The sequence below is a fragment of the Panthera pardus genome, unplaced genomic scaffold, assembly GCF_024362965.1.
Source record: "Panthera pardus isolate Hobbes unplaced genomic scaffold, ASM2436296v1 HiC_scaffold_25, whole genome shotgun sequence".
Classification (NCBI taxonomy): Eukaryota; Metazoa; Chordata; class Mammalia; order Carnivora; family Felidae; genus Panthera; species Panthera pardus.
The window spans coordinates 24,922,020-24,940,768 of NW_026526821.1; the positions used below are offsets into that span (position 1 = coordinate 24,922,020).

Below are 18,749 nucleotides of genomic sequence, written 5' to 3' on the forward strand. Positions count from 1 at the left end.
ACACTTCAGGGGAATCTCCTATGTGTGTTGCTTGCATCCTGCTGTTGTGTCTGAGTTGCTTTTTCTTTCAGTTCAGATGTCTGTACTGACTCTCTGCCTGTTGTGGCCTGTGCTTGCTCTCTGTGGTGTAAGTAAGAACCCAGGAATCCATCTCTAAGGCACTTTAGGGCTCTGGGGTAGTGTGGGGGTATTAGCAAAATTTGCGCTGAGCCAACAGTTCTAGGCCAGAGCTCCTGAAGCACAGTGGCTATGGTGGCCAGGGGCACATGACATCTATAAGTGTGTGGGTGGGCAGGGTTTATTCATATTAAAATTTGCACTTAGCCCAGGGCAGTGGCCAGCAATCTTGGAGTGGGGCAAGTTCTCAGAACACTGGGTCAGGCACACTGTTATCAGGTATTCTATTCTATTCTATTCTATTCTATGAGAGAGAAAGAGAGAGAGCAGGTAAGAGGAGCAGAGGGAGAAAGACAGAATCTCAAGCAAGCTCCACACAGTGCGGAGCCCAATGCAGGGCTCCATGCTACAACCATGAGATCATGACCTCAGCTGAAATCCTCAGACACTCAATCAACCGAGCCACCCAGACACCCCTAGCCAATCATCTTTTATGAACATCTAGGTTGTTTCCACTTTTTCAGAATTATAAATGACAATGTGTAAACTTCCATATTTATGTATTATTGTGGACTTATCTGATTACTTGATTGAAATAAAGAAGTAGAATTGATGGGTCAAAATGTATACCATTTAAAATTTGATAAGTTATTGCCAAATTGCCTTCTACAAAAGTTGAATCAGTTTACCTTCCCATTAACACTTGAGCTGTGCAGCGTTGGTGATATAGTGGTGAGCATGGCTGCCTTCCATTAACACTTGAATCAGATTAAGGTAACAAATTGGTCCTAGATTGAGGTATTTCACAAGAGCAAATAATAAATCTCTCCAGAGAGGATAATCTCAACTTAGATCACACAAATTCACACATATAAGTAAAGCCCTGCCAAAGACGGGCTCTTAAAAATTACAAAACGCACAATGAAATATTCCACAATAAGCAAGAGTCAGCCTATGAGCTCATCAACAGACACCATAAAGAGAGTGAAAAGGCAAGCCACAGATGGGAAAAAAATAATTACAAAACATATATCTGTTAAAGGACTTGTATCCAGAATATATGGTAAAATAAAAAACAAAGGGAGACCAGTGCTCACTTTGGCAGCACATATACTAAAATTGGAACAATACAGAGATTAGCATGGCCCCTGCACAAGGATGACACGCAAATTAATGAAGTGTTCCATGTTTTCTTAAAGACTTTTAATGAAAAAACAGCAAATGGTCAAAAAATAATGATCATTTGAAACATCCTATTTTGGGGGTAACTTGGTTTTATGGATGCTGAAATATTAGGTGAAATACAGCAATTAAATCTTTTTTTTAATTAAAAAACCCAAAAAACAAAAAACAAAACAAAACAAAACAAAAACAAAGGGAGATCAGCCTTTAAAAATTCCCTGAGAAGACAAAATCAGTTTAGTCATATATAAAGCTTAATTTAGCTTATTTTATAAGATTAACTTAACCTGGGTCATTTCTTGCTTATGCCTCAGAAAATCATAAGCAAAACTTTAACTGTTTCCCAAGTTTGATATGAGGTAATTACTAACCAATTATTAACTATTTAAAAAAATTCTAATATTATAACCAGTTACTGTGAAGAATAGTCACTGCTTTCTCATTACATAAGCTACTTTATATACCCCTGAGATTCATTCCATGCTTTGGTTTCAGTGCTCCCAGTTTGCAAACTGTCTTTTTGGTGTGTGCATGATAAATTTTTACTATTTACTGCTTTGGTGATTCATTGGTTTTACTGAACTTTTGATAGTATAAAGAATTCTTACTAATCTATAAAGACAAGAGACAACAACCTAATTTAAAAACTGAGCAAAAAAAGTCTGAAAATGTCACAAAAGATATCCAAATGGCCAACATATATATATATGAAAAGATGCTCAACATTATTACTCATCTAGGTAATGTAAATAAGAACTAAAACGAGATACCACTACATGTTTGCCAGATTGGCTACAATTAAAAGGCTGATAATACCAATTGTTGATGAATACATGGAATCACTGAAATGCTTGTACATTATGAATGGGAGTCCAAAATTATACAGCCAGTTTAGAAAACTGATTGAAGTTTCTTTTCTTCTCTTTTCTTTTTAATTTTAGAGAAAGAGAGAGAGTGGAGGCAGGGAGAGGGCAGAGAGAGAGAGAGAGAGAGAGAGAGAGAGAGAATCTCAAGCAGGCTCCATGCATGGAGCTCCAGCATGGAGCCTGATGTGGGACTTAATCCCACAAACCTGGGACCATGACCTGAGCCGAAATCAAGAGTCAGACACTCAACCAACTGAGCCACCCAGGTACTTCCTGATTGGAGTTTCTAATGAAATTAAACATTTTTTCAAAATTGATGTAGGAAATAAAAACCTTAGATGTAGGAAGCATAAAGGATACTAAGCATATTAATAAACCTAAATCCATACCTAGATACATTACAGTGAAATTATCAAAACCTAAGGGAATATGTTAACACAACCAGAGAAGGTCTAGAAACAATGACCTACCCAGTAGTAATTAGAATCTCTAATGCCCAGGGGAGCCTGGGTGGCTCAGTCAGTTGAGTGTTGGACCCTTGATTTCAGCTTAGGTCATGATCTCATGGTTTGTGGGTTCAAGCTGTGCATTGGTTTCCACGCTGACAGTATAGAGCCTGCTTGGTATTCTCTCTCTCTCCCTCTCTCTCCCTCTCTCTCCTTCTCTCTCAAAATAAAATGAAATAAAATAAAATATAAAATAAAATATATAAAATATAAAATAAAATATAAAAAATAAAATAAAATATGATTGGCTAAGAGTCTGAGTTTTTTTGTTTGTTCATTTGTTTTGTTTTTAAATTCCACATATAAGTGAAATCACATGTTAGTTGTCTAGTTAGTTGACTTATTTCACTTACCATAATACCCTCTGCATCCACCCAAATTATCACAAATGGCAAATCTCACTCATTTTACAGCTGAGTAATATTCCATTATGTATACATACCACATCTTCCTTATCCATTCATTTATCACTGGACACTTAGGCTGCTTCCATATCTTGACTATTGTAAATAATGCTGCAATAAACATGTGGGGTACACACATCTTTTTGAATTAGTATTTTGGGTTTATTTGGGTAAATATCCAATAGTGTAATTACTGAATCACGTGGTATTTCTATTTTTAATTTTTTGAGGAATTTCCATACTGTTTTCCATTGTGATTACACCAACTCACATTCCCACCAACAATGCACAAAGGCTCCCTTTTCTCCACATCCTTGCCAACATTTGTTATTTCTTGTATTTTTGATATTAGCTTTCTGACTAGGGTGAGGTGATATCTCGCGGTGGTTTTGATATGTACTTTCCTGATGATTAGTGATGTTGAGCATCTTTTCATCTGTCTGTTGGCTATCAGTATGTCTTCTTTGGAAAAATGTCTAGTCAGGTCCTCTGCCATTTTTAAATCAGGTTGTTTGGAGCTTTTTGGTGTTGAGAACAAACTGGTGGTTAGCCAGAGGGGATGTAGATGGGATGATGGGAAAAATAGGTGAATGGGATTAAGAGGTGCAAACATCTAGTTATAAAATAAGTAAGCACAGAGATGAAAAGTACATCATAGGGAATATAGTCAATAGCACTCTAATAATTTTGTATAGTGACTACACTTCTCCTGGTGAGCATAAGTAATATGTAGAATTGTTGAATCAATATGTTGTACACCTGAAACGAATATAACACTGTATGTTAATTACACTTCAATTTTAAAAATCTCAGAATTGAACTGAAAGTTGTAGTGAATGCTAAATTAAGTTAAAATGAGAGCAAGTGAAATGAAATATAAAATATGATTTAAAATTATCCTTGCAAACTAAATATGTACTTTTAATTAAATGTTTTCTGTTAAGATTTAAAAAAAAAAAGATTGGTTAAATAAATTACAATATATCTACACAATGATATACAGAATGGCCACAGAATCCAGAAACACAGATTTATTAAAAATCAAACATTTATCCCCTTCTTGTGCACCCACTTCTTCTGGTGTACAACAAAGGGACAGGCTTATTTGGTGAAACCAGTACCACAATCAACTGAGGCAATGCACTTCAGATGGATATGCAGGGATTGAGGGAAATACTGCATTTATGCATCATGTTCATTGCAATTTGCACAGCTCATTGAACTCTAGATTGCTAATGAAGGACAACACACCGAACATATCATATTGATTTGATATTACAATATCATATCAATAAATCAATTGTTATGGGTATTTGCCTATTTTTCCAGAGTTTTATAGTTCCTCCTTATAATAAGAAGAAAGATTTATTAGTACTGGCAAAAAAAAGACCACAATTTATTAATGGAAAAAATTATAGAATAGAATGCATCGTATAATGCCAGCTTTGTAAAAACATGTGTATGTGTATTTGTATATGCATAGTAAAAATTCTGGAGGGCTTTCATATTTTATTTCCATATTGTTTCATTTTATGAGCCTTTATTTCCTTTATAACCAGAAAACCTATATAAATTTCCATTATGAAAAACTTGAACAAACAATAGTCGAAGCCGTGCTTGGGGTTAAAAGACAGTTGTCAATGTCTATAAACTGACCAATGCCTTCCTCGTTCCAAGCCGTCTCTGTGTGAATGCTGGGACTGAGACAGAAGGGAAAGAGGTGTTAGTGAAAAATCCAGAAAGTGAGGATGAAGGACTCCAGGTATTGAGAAAGGGAAAGAGAGGGGGTACCTCTATTTGTAAAATTGAGTAGTAGAGTCAGGATATAAAGAGCTTAGATCTACCTGGAGGGAAGGGAAGTTTACCAGGGTACTGGATCCTGTTTTTTCCACATTTCTCTCTGACCTCTAATTGTTCATAATCCCAAAAAAGGGTGGAGGAGATGCTGGTGGCATGAATTCTTTATTCTCCTTTCACTTTTTAGATCAAGACTCATGGGGTGCCCGGGTGGCTCAGTCGGTTAAGCGGCCGACTTCAGCTCAGGTCATGATCTTGTGCTCTAAGAGTTCAAGCCCTGTGTGAGGCTCTGTGCTGACAGCTCAGAGCCTGGAGTCTGCTTCTGCTTCAGATTCTATGTCTCTCCCTCTCTCTGCCCCTCCCATGCTCATGCTCTGTCTCTGTCTCTCAATAACAAATAAAAAAATTAAAAAAAAATTTTTTTAATTTAGATCCAGACTCAGGACCAAATAAGTATTAATTAGTGAGAGGAATAAGAGAGCAGGGTACTTCTGCAGGGCCTATCCAGCAATCATCTTAACTATGGCTGTATAGTTTTCAAGGTTCTCATCCTAGAATCAGGTCTGTAGGAACATTTTCAACCCATCTCACTGGGAATACATGAGGTTTACTATCCCTAGGTTACTCTTTTTTTTTTAATTAATGTTTATTATTTATTTTTGAGAGAGAGAGACAGAGCGTGAGAGGGGGAAGAGGCAGAGAGAGAGGGAGACACAAAATCCGAAGCAGGTTCCAGGCTGAGCTGTCAGCACAGAGCCTGATATGGGGCTTGAACCCACAAACCATGAGCTCATGATCTAAGCCAAAGTCAGCCACTTAATTGACTGAGCCACCCAGGCGACCCCCTAGATTACTCCTTGCACAACAGTTAGGTTTTATTACTGTCATTCTTACCACATGCCATTTGCAGTTTGAGAGCTTGGGGTTTTGTTTTTTGTTCGTTTGTTTTTTAAATAATTGCCTATCTTTCTAACTTCTCTCTATATCTTCCTGAGCAACTTCTCCAGTGTTTCTGGTCCTCTTCTTGTCAGCCACAAATGTAGTCAATATGAGGTCCATTATTTATATAAAGATATAATTTCTATAACAACATGATTAATTATTTCTATATATCTCCATATCTCATATAACGAGATTTAAGATTATCGATACATTCAGTTAATACAGAAGACTGCAATCACATTATAGATCCAATTATGTATTGAAAGGGCCTGGTATGTTGTAGGCCCATACTGAAGTTAGCTTCCTTCCAAAGAGAGAAATAAATATGTATTGCCAACTTTAAAAGGAAACATGCAATCTTGATATAGGCAAAGATTTCTGAAGACACGGAAACATTAATAAAAGAAAAAATTGATAACTTGGACTTTATAAAAAGATAAGACTTTCTGCTTTTCAAAACATACTCTTAAGAAAGTGAAAAGGCAAGCCAGAGATGGGAAGAAAATATCTGCAACACATACATCGCACAAAGGACTTATATCTGGAACACATTACAAAAACTCTCACACCTCAAGAAGATTGGCAAAAAAACTGAACAGATATTTTACAACATAAGATACATGAATGGCTAAAAGAAAATAAGAAAAGATACTCAACTCTACTAGTCAACAGGAAATTGTAAATTAAAACCACAATGAGATATCATTTCACACTCACTAGAATATGTAAAACTAAAACAATGCAATACCATACAAATGGCCAGAATGCCAGTAAGTCAATCTGGGCAATAATAACACTGTAAAAAAACCATTGGTATGAAAGATGAGGAAAAGGTAATGGTCTAGTCCTGGAGACTAGGTTTGAATGATAAGAGTAAACTGGTTGGTTTGGGACTAAAGAGGGATCAAAAGCAGGGAAAACAATGGAATTTGACAACCCTAAAACTCAAGGAATTAGAAGGGAGTAGGGAGTAGGAAGAGGGTATCAGATCCCAGACTTAAAATACCCCTTTATTTGCTGATTATAGACCTGACCTGAACAATAGAATAGGGAAAAGAGAGTAAATATGCAGAGGTTATATGATTTATTCCTTGTTTCAGATATTTGTCTAATGAACGGGTAGAGGATTGGATTTAAATATTTTAGCTATTGTGGTAAGTATCATTGTTCACCAAATATTCCAGTTTCTCTTCCTACTATATATATCCCTCTTTTCAGGATTATACATTCTGCCCCATTGAATTCAGGTGGCCACATGTATTAGTTATCTACTGCTGCGTGACAAATTACTCCAAAACTTAGTAATTAAAAACAATAAATATTTAATATCTATTTCACAGTTTCTGTGAGTCAAGAATTTGGGAGTGGGAGTAGCTTAGCTAGTTATTTCTGGCTTAGGGTCTCTCATGCGGTTATAGTCAAGATGTTTTCTAGGGCTGCAGACATTTGAAAACTTGACTGGAGTAGGAAGATCCTCTTCCAAGAGGGCTCATTTATATGGATGTTGGCAGGATATTTCTGATCCTCAGTGACTACTGGTGAAGGGCCTAAGGTCCTCACCATATGGGTCTAATCATTGGGTTATTTTAGTGTCCTCGTGACATGAGCAGTTGGCTTCCTCAAGACTGAGTAAACTAAAAGAGAGATCAAGGAAGAAGTTGCAATGCCTTTTATGACCCTGTCTTGGAAGTCACACATTATCACTTCTGCCATCATGTATTTGTTAGAACCAAGTGACTAAGTCCAACACTCAAAGGGAGAGAAATTAGGCTCTACTTTCTGAAGGAAGGAATTTCAGAAAATTTGTGGACATACTTTGAAAACCACCACACCTGCTGATTTTGCCTTTGCTGAATATACCAGGTCACTTTTTCTACTACTCTGTCTTTATATATTAAGCAAGAGCTGAAACACAAGAGAGAACACAATGCTCAGTATTCCCACTGACCCAACACAATTATGACCCTGAGAGTTGGTTTCACTTCTTGCATTCTCTGAATTTCTATTTTTACAAAAGCATTAGATCATAGATTTATTTATTGATGTTAGATAAGATACAGCCATATGAAGATGATATAAATCGAAATACACATGTTCAATCATAGAGTGGTCTTTTAGGTCCATAAAATTAGGATTTATCTAGTAACATCCCAGGCACAGCACAAAGTACTATACATAAACCATATTATACTAACTTCAAATGTCTCTAATAGATATACATATGCATATTAATATGGCTGGTCTGATTCGTTTTTGGTTACTATTTGCATAGAATGAGTCTTTTCATCTTTTCACTATATTCAGGTCTAAAATGGGTCTCTCATGGAAAGAATATAGATGAATCATTTTTAAAATCAACTCTACCAGTCTCCACCTTCTTATCGGAGTATTTAGTTCATGTACACTTAAATAGTTACTGACCAATCCCTATCAAATAACGCCAGCATTCTTCACAGAGCTAGAACAAACAATCCTAAAATTTGTATGGAACCACAAAAGACCCCAAATATCCAAAGCAAACCTGAAAAAGAGAACCAAAGCTGGAGGCATCATAATTCTGGACTTCAAGCTGTATTACAAAGCTGTAATCATCAAGACAGTATGGTATTGGCACAAGAACAGACACATAGATCAATGGAACAGAATAGAGAACCACAAAACGGACCCACAAACATATGGCCAAATAATCTTTGGCAAAGCAAGAAAGAATATTCAATGGAAAAAAAGTCTCTTCAGCAAATGGTATTGGGAAAACTGGACAGTGACATGCAGAAGAATCAACCTGGACCATTTTCTTACACCATACACAAAAATAAACTCAAAACGGATGAAAGACTTAAACGTAAAACAAGAAGCCATCAAAATCCTAGAGGAGAAAACAGGCAACAACCTCTTTGACCTCAGCTGCAGCAGCTTCTTGACATGTCTTCAGAGCAAGGGAAACAAAAGCAAAAATGAACTATTGGGACCTCTAAGATAAAAAGCTTCAGGGCACCTGGGTGCCTCAGTCAGCCTCATGGGTTTGAGCCCCGCATTGCGCTCTGCTGTAGTGGTGCAGAGCCTCCTTGAGATTCTCTGTCTCTCTCTCCCTCTACCCCTCCCTCACTCACACTGTCTCTGTCTCTCTAAAAATAAATAAATAAACTTAAAAAAAAAAAAGATAAGCTTCTGCACAGCGAAGGAAACAATTAGCAAAACTAAAAGGCAACCTACAGAATGGGAGAAGATATTTGCAACTGACATATCAGATAAAGGGTTAGTATCCAAAATCTATAAGGAACTTATTAAACTCAACACCCAAAAAACAAATAATCCAGTGAAGAAATGGGCAGAATACAGGAATAGGCACTGTTGCAAACAAGACATCCAGATGGCTAACAGACACATGAAAAAATGCTCAACATCAAATGTATCATCAGGGAAATACAAATCAAAACCACAATGAGATACCACCTCACACCTGTAAGAATGGCTAAAATTAACAGGCAACAACAGGTGTAGGCGAGGAGGCGGAGAAAGAGGAACCCTTTTGCACTGCTGGTGGGAATGCAAACTTGTACAGCTACTCTGGAAAACAGCATGGAGGTTCCTCAAAAAATTAAAGATAGAACTACCCTATGACCCAGCAATTGCACTACTAGGTATTTATTCAAAGGATACAGGAGTGCTGATTCGAAAGGGCACATGCACCCCAATGTTTATAGCAGAGCTATCGACAATAGTCAACATATGGAAAAAGCCCAAATGTCCATCGACTGATGAATGGATAAAGAAAATGTAGTATATATTTACAATGGAGTATTACTCGACAATCAAAAAGAATGAAATGTTACCATTTTCTTTTTTTTTAATTTTTTTTACATTTATTTATTTTTTTTCCAATATATGAAATTTATTGTCAAATTGGTTTCCATACAACACCCAGTGCTCATCCCAAAAGGTGCCCTCCTCAATACCCATCCCCCACCCTCCCCTCCCTCCCACCCCCCATCAACCCTTAGTTTGTTCTCAGTTTTTAACAGTCTCTTATGCTTTGGCTCTCTCCCACTCTAACCTCTTTTTTTTTTTTTTCTTCCCCTCCCCCATGGGTTTCTGTTAAGATTCTTAGGATCCACATAAGAGTGAAACAATATGGTATCTGTCTTTCTCCGTATGGCTTATTTCACTTAGCATCACAGTCTCCAGTTCCATCCACGTTGCTACAAAAGGCCATATTTCATTCTTTCTCATTGCCACGTAGTATTCCATTGTGTATATAAACCACAATTTCGGGGCGCCTGGGTGGCTCAGTCGGTTAAGCGTCCGACTTCAGCTCAGGTCGTGATCTCGCGGTCCGTGAGTTCGAGCCCCACGTCGGGCTCTGGGCTGATGGCTCAGAGCCTGGAGCCTGCTTCCGATTCTGTGTCTCCCTCTCTCTCTGCCCCTCCCCCGTTCATGCTCTGTCTCTCTCTCTGTCTCAAAAATAAATAAACGTTAAAAAAAAAAAAAAATTTAAACCACAATTTCTTTATCCATTCATCAGTTGATGGACATTTAGGCTCTTTCCATAATTTGGCTATTGTTGAGAGTGCTGCTATAAACATTGGGGTACAAGTGCCCCTATGCATCAGTACTCCTGTATCCCTTGGGTAAATTCCTAGCAGTGCTATTGCTGGGTCATAGGGTAGGTCTATTTTTAATTTTCTGAGGAACCTCCACACTGCTTTCCAGAGCGGCTGCACCAATTTGCATTCCCACCAACGGTGCAGGAGGGTTCCCGTTTCTCCACATCCTCTCCAGCATCTATAGTCTCCTGATTTCTTCATTTTGGCCACTCTGACTGGCGTGAGGTGGTATCTGAGTGTGGTTTTGATTTGTATTTCCCTGATAAGGAGCGACGTTGAGCATCTTTTCATGTGCCTGTTGGCCATCCGGATGTCTTCTTTAGAGAAGTGTCTATTCATGTCTTCTGCCCATTTCTTCACTGGGTTATTTGTTTTTCGGGTGTGGAGTTTGGTGAGCTCTTTACAGATTTTGGATACTAGCCCTTTGTCCGATATGTCATTTGCAAATATCTTTTCCCATTCCGTTGGTTGCCTTTTAGTTTTGTTGGTTGTTTCCTTTGCTGTGCAGAAGCTTTTTATCTTCATAAGGTCCCAGTAATTCACTTTTGCTTTTAATTCCCTTGCCTTTGGGGATGTGTCGAGTAAGAGATTGCTACGGCTGAGGTCAGAGAGGTCTTTTCCTGCTTTCTCCTCTAGGGTTTTGATGGTTTCCTGTCTCACATTCAGGTCCTTTATCCATTTTGAGTTTATTTTTGTGAATGGTGTGAGAAAGTGGTCTAGTTTCAACCTTCTGCATGTTGCTGTCCAGTTCTCCCAGCACCATTTGTTAAAGAGACTGTCTTTTTTCCATTGGATGTTCTTTCCTGCTTTGTCAAAGATGAGTTGGCCATACGTTTGTGGGTCTAGTTCTGGGGTTTCTATTCTATTCCATTGGTCTATGTGTCTGTTTTTGTGCCAATACCATGCTGTCTTGATGATTACAGCTTTGTAGTAGAGGCTAAAGTCTGGGATTGTGATGCCTCCTGCTTTGGTCTTCTTCTTCAAAATTACTTTGGCTATTCTGGGCCTTTTGTGGTTCCATATGAATTTTAGGATGGCTTGTTCTAGTTTCGAGAAGAATGCTGGTGCAATTTTGATTGGGGTTGCATTGAATGTGTAGATAGCTTTGGGTAGTATTGACATTTTGACGATATTTATTCTTCCAATCCATGAGCAGGGAATGTCTTTCCATTTCTTTATATCTTCTTCAATTACCTTCATAAGCTTTCTATAGTTTTCAGCATACAGATCTTTTACATCTTTGGTTAGATTTATTCCTAGGTATTTTATGCTTCTTGGTGCAATTGTGAATGGGATCAGTTTCTTTATTTGTCTTTCTGTTGCTTCATTGTTAGTGTATAAGAATGCAACGGATTTCTGTACATTGATTTTGTATCCTGCAACTTTGCTGAATTCATGTATCAGTTCTAGCAGACTTTTGGTGGAGTCTATCGGATTTTCCATGTATACTATCATGTCATCTGCAAAAAGCGAAAGCTTGACTTCATCTTTGCCAATTTTTACATTTATTTATTTTTGAGAAACAGAGTGAGACAAAGCATGAGCGGGGGAGGGGCAGAGAGAGAGGGAGACACAGAATCTGAAACAGGCTCCAGGCTCTGAGCTGTCAGCACAGAGCCTGACGCGGGGCTCGAACCCACAAACTATGAGATCATGACCTGAGCCGAAGTCGGATGCTCAACCAACTAAGCCACCCAGGTGCCCCTGTAATGTTACCATTTTCAACAAGATGGATGTAAATAGAATGTATTCTAAACAAAATAAGCCAGTCAGAGAAAGACAAATATCACATGACTTCAATTTAAAACAGATGAACATAAGGGAAGGGAAGCAAAAATAATATAAAAACAGAGAGAGAGACAAACCATAAGAGACTCTTAAATACAGAGAACAAACTGAGGGTTGCTAGAGGGGGTTCGGGTGGGGGAAAGGGCTACATGGGCGAGGGGCATTAAGGAGGACCCTTGTTGGAATGAGCACTGGTGTTATATGTAAGTGATGAATCACTAAATAAATAAATAATCACTGATAACTTGTGAGGATAGCATACCACATACAGTTGTCAAATCACTATGTTGTATACCTGAAAATAATGTAACATTGTGTGTCAACTATACTTCAATTTTAAAAATAAATAAAAAATAATAATTACTGATTAAAAAAAAGAAAACCACCATACCATATAATTTACTCTAATAAAATTGGTGGCATGTATGAGGTCTAGGCAGAAGCTTTAAGGGCCTGTGAGTGGTTTGCCTGCCTCTTTTTCTTCTTCCATAAGACAGGCAATATCTCAGATAGAAAGCCTGGGTCCTAGAGTAAAGATGATGTATGGGTACCTGGGTGGCTCTAGTAGGTTGAGCATCTGACTTCAGCTCAGTTTGGGATTTCACGATTCGTGGGTTCAAGCCCCATGTCAGGCTTTGTGCTTTTGCCAAGTCTGCTTCAAATTCTCCCTCTGCCCTTCCCCCACCCCAACTTGCATGCTCTCTCTTGCTCTCTCTCTCTCAAAAAAAATGAACATTAAAAAAAATTCTTTTTAAAAATGATGTAGAACAAAGCTACAGTCAGTTCACAATACTATGAGTGAGAAGTAAACCATTGCTGCTGTAAATCATTAAGATTTGGATGTTTTTTGTCATTACAGCCTAACCTAGCCTATCATGATTATTTACAATAATGGTAGGTATTATTATCCTCAATGTACAGAAGCATAGAGCTATCAGGGTGGCCTTTTCCCCACATTCCACTTCATCTCTCCAAATCTTTATACAGAAATAGTTTCTTTGGAGCGCAAAATAAACAAACAAAACCTAGCAGATTCAGACAGTTCCAAGATTAGAAAAGATATTGTAGATCATTTAATTAAAGTATCTTTTAAGAATCCTGAGTTCAGCATCCTTCCTAATTGTACAGCTTCTGATCAAAACACCACCTGTAATAAGAACTTATTACCTATTAGCGCAGTCTATTCTACCTTGTACTATTAAGATTACAGAAAAATTCTTCCTTATATTCAGCTAATCCCGATTCCCTGCAAGTTTTATCCACTGGTCCTGGTGTTGGAGCCTCACAGACTAAATCTAAATCCTTTTCTATTTGATTGGCTTTCAGATAGTTTGAGACAATTCTACATTATCTTGGATCTCTCTTTATCACCCTTATCCCTTCAAATTCACAAAACATCTGTCCTGTTTTTATTGCTGTAGGGTTCTAATAATGGTTTTTTGTGCATTTCCTCCTAGGTAGCATTTGTGCATTTTAACACCTTCATCCCAGATAGTCAAACTAATAATGAGAATTTTAGAATACAAGAGAGGTCAGTGAGGAAGATAGTACATGCCACTGTGGAAGAAACAAAATTGTTATAGCCTGGTATTCCCAATCATTCTTGGGGAGCAAGCAAGAAAACTTCACAAACCTCTTCCTAAGTTTCATATAGTGCACTTTAATGAAATGAAATCTCTTTTTATTCAATAAAACAATGTAAATGTTTTATCTTAACTGGCCAATAAGGAAACATTAAAGGCAAAACTTTTTTTTTCCTTAGCCTGTAACACTCAGAAACGGGATCAACTCTTTCTCCAAAACAAATGTGTTAATTTAAATCTGTCTGCAAAGAAACAAAAGGGAAGAGAAAGCTGTATTCTGTTCACTGACACCCTTAAAAATTATTATGTTTAGAACAATACTTTTGGCCTTATTTAGGGCTATACCAAGGAACAAAGCGAGGATAAACAGCATAAAAATGAAGTCAATGTGGTAGTATGAAAAGAAGAAATGAGTGGAAGACTGGAGAGGGGGAATCTAGTTTCTGCTTTGCCACTATCTGGACATGTGACATGCACAAACTGCTTCACTTCTCTGGTCCTCAGTTTCCTTACTGTAAAATGTTGTAAATGGAAAAGATGGCTTAGAAAGTCTTTCAGCTTTTTTCATGATAAGTTTAATTAAAAAAAAAATTTTAATGTTTATTTATTATTCAGAGACAGAGAGACACAGAGCATGAGCAGGGAAGGGTCAGAGAGAGGGGGGAGACACAGAATCTGAAGCAGGCTCCAGACTCTGAGCTGTCAGAACAGAGCCTGATGCGGGGCTCAAACTCACAAACTGCGAGATCATGACCTGAGCCGAAGTCAGTTGCCCAACCAACTGAGCCACCCAGGTGCCCCAAGTTTAATTTTTTTTTAAGTTTTATGTATTTAAAGGGCAGCTGGGTGGCTCAGTTGGTTAAGCATCCAACTTTGGCTCAGGTCATGATCTCGGGGTTCGTGAATTTGAGCCCTGCATCAGGCTCTGCACTGACAGTGTGGAGCCTGCTTGGGATTCTCTTTCTCTCCCGCTCTCTCTCTGCCTCTCCCCCACTTGCACTCTCTCTCTCAAAATAAATAAGTAAACTTAAAAATTATTTTAAAGTTTTATTTATTTAAGTAATCTCTACACCCAACATGGGGCTCAAACTCACAACCCTGAGATCAACAGTCAGACACTCTTCGAACTGAGCCATATGTTTAATTTTAACTCAAAGAGGTATATACAATTTTCTAGTATGGAGGAATGGAACCACTGGTATACTGGTAAATGTTTGATAATAATATAAATGTTTAACAATAATTGGCTTTCCAGGGGGGAAAAAAAGCTCTGTTTTGATGTGCAACAAAACAGTGGTATAAATAATTCTACCATGGCCAGTTTTCAAGCTACGAACTGTTTAACAGACTGTAGCAAAATTTCTGAAAATTAGCATTCAAAAGCCAGTAAGAGCTGGCTCCAGCACACCAGCAGATAGGACTCCATTTATTCATTTGTCTATTCCATTAATTCAACAAACACTCCCTGAGTATTTATTATGTGCAGGTATTAAATTAACTGGAATACATAAAGGTGTAAAATTTGGTTCTTGTCCTAAGACGTTTAGATTCTAGTAAACAGGAAATGAGTGCAGACAACTCTAATGTTAGAAAGAACATGACAAATAATATAAAAATACAGGCATAAATAAAGTACTATAAAAGTTCAGAGGAGAAAGAGACTATTGCTTTGTGAGGTTATTGGGTGGAAGGGACCTTGAGGAAGGAAAAGAGATTTCTCAAAAAGAATAAGGCTACATGTGGGGTGCCTGGATGGCAGTCGTTTGGGCATCTGACTCTTGGTTTCAGCTCGGATCATGATCTCACGGTTCGCGGTTTCAGCTCAGGTCATGATCTCACAGTTCGTGAGTTTGAGCCCCGCACAGGCCTCTGTGCTGTCAGTGCAGAGCCTTCTTGGGAGTCTCTCTCTCTCTCCCTCTCTCTCTGGCCCTCCCCTGCTTATACTCTCTCTCTCTAAACAAACAAACAAACAAACACATTTTAAAAAAAGAATAAGGCTACATACAGGTATATTTTTTAAAATTTTTTTAATGTTTATTTTTATTTTGAGGAGAGAGAGAGAGACAGAGCTTGAGTGGGAGAGGGGCAGAGAGAGAGAGAAAGAGACAGAATCCAAAGCAGGCTCCAGGCTCTGAACTGTCAGCACAGAGTCCAATGCAGGGCTCTAACCCACAAACTGTGAGATCATGACCTGAGCTGAAATCACACACTCAACTGACTAAGCCACCCAGGTGATCCAAAGATATTTTTTGTTTAGAAGAGTTATCTAATAGGAAAGAAGTAGCAGTGTATGTTGGGAAACTAGGAACCTAAGAAGAAATACTTAGAGGAAGCTAGAAATAAAGAGGCCAAAAGTGATTATATAGGTAGGAGATTAATAAAAGCCACCAGGTCAGATGGCTCCACCAAGAAGAACAATCTTAAAATGGAAGGAGTTTAATACCATTATGAGGAAACTGAAGTGCAATTTAGAAAATAAGATAGTAAGGAAGGTTCAGGTCATTCCTAAGAAGGACAATTCTTATAGTTTAGAATTTCATTCCAAGTTTCTTACAGATTTTACCAGTGAGATCATAGAGTTACTCCCAGTAATCACCAGGAATCAAGGACAATAAGGAATCTAGAAAAATGTAAAGGTGGCCTTAATTATTACACATAGGGGAAAAATGATTTCTAGAAATGACAGCCCAGTTAGTGACTTTAATTCTTTGCAATACCCTAAAATGAAACAGATGATTTGTGAACACTTGGAGAAAGGTAAAATATAGAAATGGGTATGAGTTAATTAAAACAAGTCATACCAAATAAATTACATTTCTTTTATGGATGTAGCTGGCAAACAGATGAAAGACATCCTCCATTAGTTAGGTATGATGTATCCTGATTTCAGATTTGTATTTGACAGATTATCTCATGGTGACAGTGGTGATACATAGGAGAAATAGGTGCTACTTGAGAAGTACAGTTAGTTGAATTTGTAGCTGTCTACATAGAAGGACCATGTGACCTGGACAAAGGTCTATGGTAATGGGCCACACTTGGCCTTGTCCCTTCAACATTTTTATCAACAAATTAGGGAAAGGTACGTAATCTATGTCTTCAGCATTAATGTTTAACATCAAGATAGGAGATATAACTAAAATGGTGAGTTAGAACCAGACTGAAAAAAAAAACCCCTTCAAAGGTAAACTAGCAGTATGACATAGCTGCTATAAAAATCAAAAAAGGGGGTGCCTGGGTGGCTCAGTCAGTCAAGGGTCAGACTTCGGCTCAGGTCATGATCTCACAGCTTGTGAGTTTGAGCCCCATGTCAGGCTCTGTGCTGACAGCTGGGAGCCTGGAGCCTGCTTCGGATTGTGTATGTGTCTCTCTCTGCCCCTTTCCTGCTCACGCTCTGCCTCTCTCTCTCTGTCAAAAAAATAAATAAATAAATAAATAAACATTTAAAAAAATTTTTTTAAAGAAAAAAAAAGTGGTCATATTTAAATGACGTACAATATCCAGGTGCCTAGGTGGCTTAGTCATTTAAGCATCTGACTCTTGATCTCACCTTAGGTCATAATCTTAGGGTCATGAGTTCAAGTCCAGTATTGGACTCTGTACTGGATGTGGAACCTACTTAAAAAAAAAAAAAAAAAAAAAGATGTAAAATACCTAGGAACTGATCAGATCATATCTGGAAGATGGTATTTAATTACTTAGTCTCTTATTTTGTAAAATGGGGATAATGATGATACCTATTTAACAGGGTTGTTTGTGACCAAAAAAAAAAAAAATCTCTAGCTGCCATCTTGCGTCCCTACATGTGTACACCTAATCTCAGCTGGTCCACCTGAGACCCCTGAGCGCCAGCCCTAGTCCCCCGCATGGCCCACATCCACTCCAACAAGATGAAAGAAACTATCATGAACCAGTAGAAACTTGCCAAACTGCAAGCACAAGTGTGCATTGGTGGGAAAGGAACTGCTCCCTGAAAGAAGAAGGTGGTTCGTAGAACAGCTACAGCATATGATAAAAAACTTCAGTTCTCCTTAAAGAAGTTAGGGGTAAATAATATCTGGTATTGCAGAAATGGATATACTCACAAACCAAGGAACAGTGATCCACTTTAACAACCCTAAAGTTCAGGCAAACGCTTTCACCATTACAGGCCATGCTGAGACAAAGCAGCTGACAGAAATGCTCCCCAGTATCTTAAACCAACTTGGTGCAGACAGTCTGACTAGTTTAAGAAGATTGGCTGAAGCTCTGCCCAAACAATCTGTGGATGGAAAGGCACCACTCGCTACTGGAGATGATGATGATGATAAAGTTCCAGATCTTGTGGAGAATTTTGATGAAGCTTCCAAGAATGAAGCAAACTGAATTGAGTCAACTTCTGAAGAAGAAAAAATTTGAAGCAATTACTGGGAGCTGCTATTTTACATTATGACTGCTTTTTAAATATTTTGTTCATGGATCTGATAAAATCTAGATCTCTAATATTTTGAAGCCCAAGCCCCTTGGACACTGCAGCTCTTTTCAGTTTTTGCTTATACACAATTCATTCTTTGCTGCTAATTAAGCTGAAGAAGCCTGGGGATAAAGTTTGAAACAAGGTTAACAAAGTTCTTTGCCTAGTAAAAAAATAATAATAAGATAATATATTAAGGAGCTTAGAAGAGTGTTCAAAAGAAAGCATTCAATAAATATTAGGCATAATAATATAGCCTTAATTGAAAAATTATGTTCTAAAATATACGAAAAGGTTAGCATCATAAATTTACTTATATTTATTTTATTTTTATTTTCCTAAAGTGTATTTTAAATTTCTGAAGGTGATCTGAAGTTCTAATATTCTAGGTATTAAACAAATGAAGTCTTACTCTGTTTATACATTTCCAGGTCAGAAAAACTCTCTTTATATCTCCCTCATCAGGCTTCATCCTACTATGCCATACTTTTATTTGTTTATATGGGT

The 18,749-nt window shown here is 37.7% G+C and overlaps 1 protein-coding gene and 1 non-coding gene across 2 annotated transcripts; both read left to right on the forward strand.

Moving 5' to 3' along the window:
• The first annotated feature begins 1,206 nt into the window (after positions 1 to 1,206).
• Positions 1,207 to 1,310, forward strand: LOC128773603 (U6 spliceosomal RNA). Its single transcript, XR_008417956.1, has one exon. It is a non-coding gene; the product is annotated as a U6 spliceosomal RNA (small nuclear RNA).
• Positions 1,311 to 17,664: 16,354 nt separating this feature from the next.
• On the forward strand, positions 17,665 to 18,414 carry LOC109272663 (transcription factor BTF3-like). Its single transcript, XM_053889961.1, has one exon. It carries the CDS (start codon positions 17,861 to 17,863, stop codon positions 18,152 to 18,154), a length of 294 nt encoding a protein of 97 aa, XP_053745936.1. The 5' UTR covers positions 17,665 to 17,860; the 3' UTR covers positions 18,155 to 18,414.
• Positions 18,415 to 18,749: the final 335 nt, after the last annotated feature.

Excerpts from the sequence above, each read along its gene's own strand:
- LOC109272663 (XM_053889961.1), top strand. The coding sequence starts at position 17,861 with ATGGATATACTCACAAACCAAGGAACAGTGATCCACTTTAACAACCCT.